General features: G+C 44.0%; 1 protein-coding gene across 1 annotated transcript; it reads left to right on the top strand.

The window, feature by feature from the left end:
* The first annotated feature begins 470 nt into the window (after positions 1–470).
* LOC120020471 (retinol-binding protein 1-like) lies at positions 471–10,368 on the top strand. Its single transcript, XM_038964169.1, has 4 exons — positions 471–543; positions 998–1,176; positions 9,316–9,417; positions 10,173–10,368. Exons 1-4 carry the CDS (start codon positions 471–473, stop codon positions 10,221–10,223), a joined length of 405 nt encoding a protein of 134 aa, XP_038820097.1. The 3' UTR covers positions 10,224–10,368.
* The last annotated feature ends 1,772 nt before the right edge of the window (positions 10,369–12,140 follow it).

The raw sequence follows: 12,140 nt of genomic DNA, 5'->3' as shown, positions 1-12,140 counted from the left end.
GTTTAGTTGCTAGTTTTGCTTTTTGTAACTTTGTAGCAAGTACGGTCTGCATCTGTAGGCGCATATTGAAAGGTGTCCCGTTATCTGGTTTTAATGTCCATTCTAGAATGCTCTTCTAGCCAATCAGAAACGGGTATTGAACAATACTGTGGTATAATTTATATATTATGTCGTTCCCAGCCTGCTCTCATGGGCTGGGGACGAGGTTTAATTGATAGACTGACTATGTGCCCTTGTTCCAAATGCGCGGCTTGCGTAGGGATGCATGCGGGTGAGTCGGCGGATCAGCGGTGGAGGGAGGCTCAAAATGTTGTAGGAAAAAAATGAAAACTAGTAAGTAATCAGATTAAAGGGGTTATGTTTCAAATTGGAGGTATGGACAGTGGTCCGGCATTCGAGTGCAAGTAAACAGCGATATATCTCCTTTACCCTTTTCACTGGGAGTAAGGACACTAGAAACACACAGCAATATGCCAGTTGACCTGAATGGGTATTGGAAAATGATCTCTAATGACAACTTCGAAGAGTACTTGAAAGCCCTCGGTGAGTTGTCCCACAGTCTTTTATGGATGGTTTGCGCTTAATGACGGGGATTCAAACTTCAGTCAAAATGGATGATGCGCAAGGATACCTGCTGGACCACTGCGCCATGGGTTCAATATTCCAACTATAGACCTAGCGAACATTACTATTCTAAATATTTAGAGACATATTTAGGGTTATAACATTTAGTAGTTTGAAAGTGTTCTTATTGGAGCACTGGTGTAGATACTGACAATTGTTGTGTCACTTAAAATAATGGTTTCGAAAGTGCCTCATATTTACAAAGTATCCAAAAAAGATTTCCGGGAGTTGGATCCAGTTAAAGCCTATAGGCTACAGAAACAGGTTATGGGAGAATGAGTGTGACATTAGGCTATAGATGAACGTAGCCTTCCTGCTCCTCTTGTGTTGATCTATTTTCTCTCTCTTCTTTCCTTGGGGACCTATCACACAGATGTAAATGTTGCCATTAGGAAAATTGCCACTTTGTTGAAGCCCGACAAAGACATCAGTGTTGATGGTGACCACGTTGTCATCAAGACCCTCAGTACCTTTAAGAACTACAACATGGATTTCCATGTTGGCAAGGAGTTTGAGGAGGATCTGTCAGGGGTGGATGACAGAAAATGCATGGTGAGTTGACGAAAACATTTCCATCACACATTCAGTGTAGACTAGTTTTTGGCTATCAACGGCTATAAAAACGTATTTCTGGAGACTGGAGAGAGACGCCGAACAAGGAGAAATATTGATGTTTCAGTAGTGATTTGATCAATCATATTCCCTCAAGTGCAGCGTTTTTCAAACTCGGTCCTGGGGACCACAAGGGGTGCACATTTTGGTTTTTGCCAAAACCCTGCTCTAGTGTGATGGCAGTCCTTATGTGTCCTTATAATTGATTGAGGTACCACTGTGAACACAAGGGGCCTTGAGTTAATATAATAATATATTCCATTTAGCAGATGCTTTTATCCAAAGCGACTTAAAGTCATGCATGCATACATTTTCTGTATGGGTGGCCCTGGAAATTGAAGCCACAACCCTGACAGGTGCGAGCGCAATTGTTCTACCAACTGAGCCACAGAGGAGACTAAGGGGGAAGCAGTAGATGGAATCAGAAACAAAGCTAGAGAAGACACTGGAGTCCTTGAGAACACATACTGTAAGGGCTTTTCACACTACTGAGCCGATCAGAGCAGTGCTAAACCAAGCTGTACTGAGCTGGCCAGGTTACGTATTCATCATAGTTGCTGGAACTGCTGAAGAGGACAATGTGAAAAGAAAATATCCAAGCCAGCACAGTAAGGTTTGGGTCGGCCTAATAAAATCAGGCAATAGAGGACAAGAGCAAGGCGAGAAGGTTAGTTAGTAGCTCAGAGACAAACTTGTACGATTACATTTTTCCTCTGATTACATTTATTCTCTGAACTGATCAGGATCTGCATATTTTTCTCCCCAAAAAAGATCTGCCCTTGTAAGCCGATATAGACTGATTACTTTTCAAGCCCATAAGCCAACCCCTTGTGTGGCGCTGCGAGTACCATCAGGGAATGAAATAGCGTAATCTGTTATTGACCAATGAGCCAACTATATAATGTTGTACCTTACGATTTGTGAGTCCAATTGATAAAGACTTTACTATACCTTTATGACTATTTACAATTAACTCCTGACTTGTTTATGTCATGAAAGAGCTGGTGTGTATAATATCTGGTCAGTATTGTGTGTGTATATACAGTGGGGAGAACAAGTATTTGATACACTGCCGATTTTGCAGGTTTTCCTACTTACAAAGCATGTAGAGGTCTGTAATTTTTATCATAGGTACCACTTCAACTGTGAGAGACGGAATCTGAAACAAAAATCTAGAAAATCACATTGTATGATTTTTAAGTAATTCATTTGCATTTGCACTAGAATGCTCCTGTTGGTATGAATACGAACTGGCTTGGTGTAGTGTTTTGAAAATGCTGATGGGTAAAGTGGTCATATCAAAATGGTTGACTACTCTCCCTCTCTGAGTCCCATATACAGTGCCTTGCAAAAGTATTCATCCCGCTTGGCATTTTTCCTATTTTGTTGCATTACAACCTGTAATTTAAATTGATTTTTATTTGGATTTCATGTAATGGACATACACAAAATAGTGAAATGAAAAAAATTACTTATTTAAAAAATTCTAAAAATAAATGACAGGAAAGTGGTGCGTGCATATGTATTCACCCCCTTTGCTATGAAGCTGCTAAATAAGATCTGGTGCAATCAATTACCTTCAGAATTCACATAATTAGTTAGATTGCACACAGGTGGACTTTATTTAAGTGTCACATGATCTCAGTATACATACACCTGTTCCGAAAGGCCCCAGAGTCTGCAACACCACTAAGCAAGGGGCACCACCAAGCAAGCGGCACCATGAAGACCAAGGAGCTCTCCAAACAGGTTAGGGACAAAGTTGTGGAGAATACATATCAGGGTTGGGTTACAAAAAAATATCCAAAACTTTGAACATCCCACAGAGCACCACTAAATCCATTATAAAAAATTTGAAAGAATATGGCACCACAACAAACCTGCCAAGAGAGGGCCGCCCACCAAAACTCATGGACAAGAGCAAGGAGGGCATTAATCAGAGAGGCAACAAAGAGACCAAAGATAACCCTGAAGGAGCTGCAAAGCTCCACAGCAGAGATTGGAGTATCTGTCAATAGGACCACTTTAAGCCGTACACTCCACAGAGCTGGGCTTTACGGAAGATGGGCCATAAAACAAAAGCCATTGCTTAAAGAAAAAAATAAGTAAATATGTTTGGTGTTCGCCAAATGGCATATGGGAAACTCCCCAAACATATGGAAAAAGGTACTCTGGTCAGATTAGACAAGAATGTAGCTTTTTGGCCATCAAGGAAAACGCTATGTCTGGCGCAAACCCAACACCTCTCATCACCCCAAGAATACTATCCCCACAGTGAAGCATGGTGGTGGCAGCATCATGCTATGAGGATGTTTTTCATCAGCAGGGACTGGGAAACTGGTCAGAATTGAAGGAATGATGGATTCCGCTAAATATAGGGAAATTCTTGAGGGAAACCTGTTTCAGTCTTCCAGAGATTTGAGACTGGGACTGAGATTCACCTTCCAGCAGGACAATGACCCTAATTATACTGATAAAGCAACACTTGAGTGGTTTAAGGGGAAACATTTAAATATCTTGGAATGGAAATCCTGGATGGAGCAGGACCCTGGACAAGGGCTGGGGAGTATCGCTGTCCGAGGGAGGAGATAGAGGCAGCGAAAGCGGAACGGCGACATTACGAGGAGTTAGCTCAACGTAGCAAGCACGAGAGGCAGCCCCCCAAATTCTTTTTTGGGGGGGGAACACAGGGAGATTGGTGGAGTCAAGGTTCAGACCTGAGCCAACTCCCCGTGCTTACCGTGGGGAGCGTGTGACTGGTCAGGCACCGTGTTATACGGTGATGCGCACGGTGTCCCCATTGAGCAGCCACAGCCCGGAGCGCTCTGTGCAATCTCCCCGCAGTTGCCGTGCTAGAGTGGGCATTCAGCCAGGACGGTTTGTGCCGGCTCAACGCTCATGGCCTCCGGTGCGTCTCTTCGGCCCAGGATATCCTGCGCCAGCTCTACGCATGGTATCCCCAGTTCGCCAGCACAGCCCAGTGCGGCCTGTTCCAGCTCCCCGCACTTGCCATGCTACAGGGGGGATTCAGCCAGGACGTGTTGTGCCAGCTCTGCGCTCCAGAGCTCCTCCACGGCTCAGCATATCCTGCGCCGGCTCTACACACTATGCCTCCAGTGCGCCGTCATAGCCTAGTGCGTCCCGTGCCAGCTCTCCACACTCACTCCACTCACTAGGCTGCCAGTATGTCTCCTCAGTCCGGTGAGACCTGTTCCGGCTCCACGTACGAAGCCTCCAGCGACTGTCCCCAGTCCAGAGCCTCCAGCGACGATCCGCAGTCCAGAGCCTCCAGCGGGGGTTCCCAGTCCAGAGCCTCCGGCGACGATCTGCAGTCCGGAGCCTCCAGCGGGGGTTCCCAGTCCAAAGCCTCCGGCGACGATCTGCAGTCCGGAGCCTCCAGCGACGATCCATGGTCCGGTTCCACAGAAGCAGAGTGATCAGCGGAGTCGCCACCGAGATTAGATGCCCACCCGGACCCTCCCCTATAGGTTCAGGTTTGCGGCCGGGAGTCCGCACCTTTGGGGGGGGTACTGTCACGCCCTGATTTGGGGTGGGCATTCTATGTTCTCTATTTCTTTGTGTTTGGCCGAGTGTGGTTCCCAATCAGAGGCAGCTGTCTTTCATTGTCTCTGATTGGGAATCATACTTAGGCAGCCCTTTTTCCCTCCTTCAGTGTGGGATCTTGTCTTTGTTTTGAGTGCATGTAGTTTGCACGACGAAGCTGTTCGGTCGCTGTATTGTTTATTGTTTTTTGGTGTACATTTAAAATAAAGAAGAATGTACGCCTACCACGCTGCACCTTGGTCTCCTTCCGACGACAAACGTTACTCTGTGATATGACTTAAAGATTGCTGTACACCAGTGGAACCCATCCAACTTGAAGGAGCTAGAGCAGTTTTGCCTAGAAGAATGGGCAAAAATCCCAGTGGCTAGATGTGCCAAACTTATAGAGACATACCCCAAGAGACTTGCAGCTGGAATTGCTGCAAAAGGTGGCTCTACAGAGAATTGACTTTGGGGGGGTGAATAGTTATGCACGCTCAAGTTTTCCGTTTTTTGTGTCATTTCTTGTCTGTTTCACAATAAGAAATATTTAGCATCTTCAAAGTGGTAGGCATATTGTGTAAATCAAATGATACAACCCCCCCAAAAAATACATTTTAATTCCAGGTTGTAAGGCAACAAAATAGGAAAAATGCCAAGGCGGGTGAATACTTTTGCAAGCCACTGTAGGTCTGATACTCTACAGTCGTGGCCAAAAGTTTAGAGAATGACACAAATATAAATTTTCACAAAGATTGCTGCTTCAGTGTCTTTAGGTATTTTTGTCAGATGTTACTATGGAATACTGAAGTATAATTACAAGCATTTCATAAGTGTCAAAGGCTTTTATGGACAATTATATGAAGTTGGTGCAAAGAGTCAATATTTGCAGTGTTGACCCTTCTTTTTCAAGACCTCTGCAATCCGCCCTGGCATGCTGTCAGTTAACTTCTGGGCCACATCCTGACGGATGGCAGCCCATTCTTGCATAATCAATGCTTGGAGTTTATCAGAATTTGTGGGTTTTTGTTTGTCCACCCGCCTCTTGAGGATTGACCACAAGTTCTCAATGGGATTAAGGTCTGGGGAGTTTCCTGGCCATGGACCCAAAATATTGATGTTTTGTTCCCCGAGCCACTTAGTTATCACTTTTGCCTCATGGCAAGGTGCTCCATCATGCTGGAAAAGGCATTGTTTGTCACCAAACTGTTCCTGGATGGTTGGGAGAAGTTGCTCTCGGAGGATGTGTTGGTACCATTCTTTATTCATGGCTGTGTTCTTAGGCAAAATTGTGAGTGAGCCCACTCCCTTGGCTGAGAAGCAACCCCACACATGAATGGTCTCAGGATGCTTTACTGTTGGCATGACACAGGAATGATGGTAGCGTTCACCTCGTCTTCTCCAGACAAGTTTTTTTTCCGGATGCCCCAAACAATCGGAAAGGGGATTCATCAGAGAAAATGACTTTACCCCAGTCCTCAGCAGTCCAATCCCTGTACCTTTTGCAGAATATCAGTCTGTCCCTGATGTTTTTCCTGAAGATAAGTGGCTTCTTTGCTGCCCTTCTAGACACCAGGTCATCCTCCAAAAGTCTTCACCTCACTGTGCGTGCAGATGCACTCACACCCACCTGCTGCCATTAGTGAGCAAGCTCTGTACTGGTGGTGCCCCGATCCCGCAGCTGAATCAACTTTAGGAGACGGTCCTGGCGCTTGCTGGACTTTCTTGGGTGCCCTGAAGCCTTCTTCACAACAATTGAACCGCTCTCCTTGAAATTCTTGATGATCCGATAAATGGTTGATTTAGGTGCAATCTTACTGGCAACAATATCCTTGCCTGTGAAGCCCTTTTTGTGCAAAGCAATGATGACGGCATGTGTTTCCTTGCAGGTAATCATGTTTGACAGAGGAAGAACAATGATTCCAAGCACCACCCTCCTTTTGAAGCTTCCAGTCTGTTATTCGAACTCAATCAGCATGACAGAGTGATCTCCAGCCTTGTCCTCGTCAACACTCACACCTGTGTTAACGAGAGAATCACTGGCATGATGTCAGCTGGTCCTTTTGTGGCAGGGCTGAAATGCAGTGAAAATGTTTTTGGGGGATTCAGTTCATTGGCATGGCAAAGAGGGACTTTGCAATTCATCTGATCACTCTTCATAACATTCTGGAGTATATGCCATCATACAAACTGAGGCAGCAGTCTTTGTGAAAATTCATATGTGTCATTCTCAAAACTTTTGGCCACGACTGTAGATGGAAAATTACTGAGGATAATAGCAGACAATATTGCCACTTCTATTTGCCACATCTTCAATTTAAGCCTACTAGAGAGCGTGTGCCCTCAGGCCTGGAGGAAGATAAAGTCATTCCGCTACCCACGAATAGTAAAGCCCCCTTTACTGGCTCAAATAGCCGACCAATCAGCCTGTTCCCAACCCTTAGTAAACTTCTGGAAAAAATTGTGTTTGACCAGATACAATGCTATTTTACAGTAAACAAATTGACAACAGAATTTCAGCATGCTAATCAGGAGGGACACTCAACAAGCACAGCACTTACACAAATGACTGATTGGCTGAGAGAAATTGATGATAAAATGATTGTGGGGGCTATCTTGTTAGACTCCAGTGCAGCTTTTGACTTTATTGATCATAGTCTGCTGCTGGAAAAACGTATGTGTTATGGCTTTACACCCCCTGCTATAATGTGGATAAAGAGTTACTTATCTAACAGAACACAGAGGGTGTTCTTTAATGGGAGCCGATCAAATATAATCCAGTTAGAATCAGGAATTCCCCAGGCTAGCTGTTTAGGCCCCTTGCTTTTTTCAGTTTTTACTAATGACATGCCACTGACTTTGAGTAAAGCCAGAGTTTCTATGTATGCAGATGACTCAATACTACACACGTCATCTACTACAGCGACTGAAATGACTGCAACACTCAACAAAGAGCTGCAGTTAGTTTCAGAGTGGGTGGCAAGGAATAAGTTAGCCCTAAATACTTCTAAAACTAAAAGCATTGTATTTGGAACAAAACACTCACTAAACCCTAAACCTCAACTAAATCTTGGAATAAATCTTGTGGAAATTGAGCAAGTTGAGATGACTAAACTGCTTGGAGTAACACTAGATTGTAAACTGTCATGGTCAAAACATATTGATAAAGTAGTAGCTAAGATGTGGAGAAGTCTGTCTATAATAAATCGATGCTCTGCCTTCTTAACAACACTATCAACAAGGCAGGTCCTACAGGCCCTAGTTTTGTCGCACCTTGACTACTGTTCAGTAGTGTGATCAGGTGCCACAAAAAAGGACTTAGGAAAATTGCAATTGGCTCAGAACATGGCAGCACAGCTGGCCCTTGGATGTACACAGAGAGCTAATATTAATAATATGTCAGGGACTGGGTCAGGGACTGGGAAACAGGTAAGAATTGAAGGAATGATGGATGGCGCAGTATTGACATTTTGAATGCACCGAGCTGTCTGTCTAAACTACTGGTACACAGCTCGGACACCATGCATACCCCACAAGACATGCCACAAGAGGTCTCTTCACAGTCCCCAAGTCCAGAACAGACTATGGGAGGCACACGGTACTACATATAGCCATGACTACATGGAACTCTATTCCACATCAAGTAACTGACTTAAGCAGTAAAATTAGATTTAAAAAACAGATTAAAAAAACACCTTATGGAACAGCGGGGACTGGGAAGCAATACAAACGTTGGCACAGACACATGCATACACACACACATACGATAACATACGCACTATACATACACATGGATTTAGTACTGTAGATCTGTGGTAGTGGTGGATTAGGGTCCTGAGGGCACACAGTGTGTTGTGAATGTATTGTAATGTTTTAAAATTGTACAAACTGCCTTAATTTTGCTGGACCGCAGGAAGAGTGCAACAGCTAATGGGGATCCATAATAAATATAAATACAAAGAAAGATGTCAGCCTTTCCTCACATTCTGATCTCATTCAAGTCCTTTGGCATATTATTTGCTCCTGTACTCTGAACAATATATGAAAAGTTATTTTACTCTGCTGAGAAGTGTGGTTGCATGTTTCTGTCTGTATACACTGAATGTACAAAACATTAGGAACACCTTCCTAATATTGAGTTCCACCCTCTTCTGCCCACAGAACAGCCTCAATTCGTTGGGCATAGATTCTACAAGGTGTCGAAAGCGATGCTGGCCCATGTTGACTCCAATGTTTCCCACAGTTGTTCCAAATTGACTGGATGTCTTTTGGGTGGGGGACCATTCTTGATACACACGGGAAACTGTTGAGCGTGAAAAAACCAACAGGTTTAAGGGATCATAGATTTCACCTGGTCAGTCTGTCATGGAAAGAGCAGATGTTTCTAATGTTTTGTACACAGTGTATGTTCTCCCTGTAAGTTGTTCTACATATGGTTCTACATATGGTTGTGGATGCTATGTGTGTGTTGATGTGTGGGTCATGCTCCTAACTGACAGTAGAATGCATAATGGTGTCTCTCCTTTCTTCCCGTAGACCACTATCTCATGGGAGGGGGACAAGCTGGTGTGTGTTCAGAAGGGAGAGAAGGAGGGCCGAGGCTGGACCCATTGGGTGGAGGGAGATAGGCTTTATTTGGTAAGAGATGTCATTTGAATGCAAGTCTACTTCCTCAGTTCCTGATTTTACTTTTTGTCACAACAAATCTCAGATCAGGTGATTTAAAACATGTATATAGATGTGGCTTTAGATAAATAGCAGAGAGTAAAAAACGACACTGACCTCTACAATGACCACCGTATGACTACCTTGTCGTTGTGGATTTTCATTGCTATATGATTATTGTCGTCAAAGCTGAGTAAAAGGCAGTGGAAGCTGCTGAGGGGAGAACGGTTCATAATAATGGCTGGAACAGAGCGAATGGAATTGCATCGAACACATGGGAACCATGGAAACCAAGTATATGATGTTGTTGATATCTTTCCATTTATTCCGCACTAGCCATTACCACATGCCCGTCCTCCCCAATTAAGGTTCCACCAACATCCTGTGGTAAAAGGCATCTGACTGCCATATTATTTAGTCAAAGTGATTCTAACAGATGTTCGCAATCATTGGCCATGAAATTATTCATCAGCAGAGTGGCTCACTGGAGTCACTAATCCCCGGAACACTGAACAACAGTGGCCTCTGGTGGTTAGAAATATAACTGCAAGTACAAGTGCTTTGACTATGGTTATTCTCCATAGAGGAGATCGATTTACATTTTTTTTGATAAATACATTTTCACAGCTGTTTACCTCAATTAATGGTGATAAGGGGGTTATTTTTCGCTTCCTACACGAACAAATCAATAATTAAAAGGATTTCTAAAAAATCTGTTCTCTCTGCAGGAGCTGAGAGCATGTGGAGCTGTGTGCAAACAGGTCTTCGAGAAAACTTAAACCAGCCCTGGAACAACAGAACGGTACCCCTTACCTGAGAGTGCAGAGAGACACGGACACGACCCCCAACCTGAGAGTGAAGAGAGACACGGACACGACCCAAGCCTGTGACAGAGAACCACCTATTGTACACATCCGTTCATCAATCCATCCTTTCATTCATCCTTCCTTATTTCATTCCATCCTTTCACATTTCATTCCATCAAGACTGTTGCCTTGCCCCACCAAAGTCAAACTATCCACAACAGGGGTGAGCTTCCTAACAAAAAGGAAAACGGTTTATTATTAACCTCCAAATGACCTTCAATGCCATGCAACACTCCTTCCGTGGTCTCCAACTGCTCTTAAACGCTAGTAAAAACAAGTGCATGCTTTTCAACCGTTCGCAGCCCACGCCCGCCCGACTAGCATCACTACTCTGGACGGTTATGTTGTGTTATTGACTGTATGCTTGTTTATTCCATGTGTAACTCTGTGTTGTTGTTTGTGTCGCACTGCTTTGCTTTACCTTGGCCAGGTCGCAGTTGTAAATGAGAACTTGTTCTCAACTAGCTTACCTGGTTAAATAAAGGTGAAATAAAAAATTCAAACATAATTTCCTTTTCATCAGTGGTACTGTAACTCTGTTTCAGGGCGGCCGGGTGCTCCTTTGATGAACATGTTTTTTGCGATTAGTGCCTTCATTTCTGATGATGCGCCGGACTGAAGACTGACGGTGAACTTGACCAGTAGGAAGGAGGGTTTCAGCAGAGTGAAGGTGTGGGTGAGAGAGGTAAAGAATGTAAAGGAAATGCACAGGCAACAGAAGATGTGACAGATGGCTATGATGACTCAGATACACTGGGCCCGATAGCCATCTTGTTTACAGTGGCTTGAAAAAGTATTCACCCCCTTGGCATTTTTCCTATTTTGTTGCCTTACAACCTGGAATTAAAATGTATTTTGGAGGGGTTTGTATCATTTGATTTAAACAACATGCTTACCACTTTGAAGATGCTAAATATGTGTTATTGTGAAACAAACAAGAAATAAGACAAAAAAACATAAAACGAGCGTGCAATACTTTGTAGAGCCACCTTTTGCAGCAATTCCAGCTGCAAGTCTCTTGGGGTATGTCTCTGTAAGCTTGGCACATCCAGCCACTGGGATTTTTGCCAATTTTTCAAGGCAAAACTGCTCCAGCTCCTTCAAGTTGGATGGGTTCCGCTGGTGTACAGCAATCTTTAAGTCATACCACAGATACTCAATTGGATTGAGGTCTGGGCTTTGACTTGGCCATTCCAAGACATGTAAATGTTTCCCCTTAAACCACTCAAGTGTTGCTTTAGCAGTATGCTTAGGGTCAACCTGCGTCCCAGTCTCAAATCTCTGGAAAACTGAAACAGGTTTCCCTCAAGAATTTCCCTGTATTTAGCGCAATCCATCATTCATTCAATTCTTATCTGTTTCCCAGTCCCTGCCAATGAAAAACATCCCCACAGCGTGATTCTGCCACCACCATGCTTCACCGGGGATGGTGTTCTCGGGGTGATGAGAGGTGTTGGGTTTGCGCCAGACATAGCGTTTTCCTTGATGGACAAAAAGCTAAATTTTAGTCTCATCTGACCAGAGAACCTTTTCCATATGTTTGGAGAGTCTCCCACATGCTTTTTGGTGAACACCAAACGTGTTTGCTTATTTTTTTCTTTAAGCAATGGCTTTTTTTCTGGCCACTCTTCCATAAAGCCCAGCTCTGTGGAGTGTACGGCTTAAAGTGGTCCTATGGACAAGATACTCCAATCTCCTCCATGGAGGTCTGCAGCTCCTTCAGGGTTATCTTTGGTATCTTTGTTGCCTCTCTGATATATGCCCTCCTTGCCTGGTATGTGGGTTTCGGTGGGCGGCCCTCTCTTGGCAGGTTTGTTGTGGTGCCATATT

The sequence above is a fragment of the Salvelinus namaycush genome, chromosome 25 (assembly GCF_016432855.1).
Source record: "Salvelinus namaycush isolate Seneca chromosome 25, SaNama_1.0, whole genome shotgun sequence".
Classification (NCBI taxonomy): Eukaryota; Metazoa; Chordata; class Actinopteri; order Salmoniformes; family Salmonidae; genus Salvelinus; species Salvelinus namaycush.
The sequence above is the reverse complement of the archived record's forward strand: the minus strand, read 5'-3'. Positions and strand labels throughout refer to the sequence as shown.

Coding starts and splice junctions, on each gene's coding strand:
- LOC120020471 (XM_038964169.1), top strand. CDS start 471: ATGCCAGTTGACCTGAATGGGTATTGGAAAATGATCTCTAATGACAAC. Junction 1,177..9,315: donor TGGATGACAGAAAATGCATG/GTGAGTTGACGA, acceptor TTCTTCCCGTAG/ACCACTATCTCATGGGAGGG. Junction 9,418..10,172: donor AGGGAGATAGGCTTTATTTG/GTAAGAGATGTC, acceptor TTCTCTCTGCAG/GAGCTGAGAGCATGTGGAGC.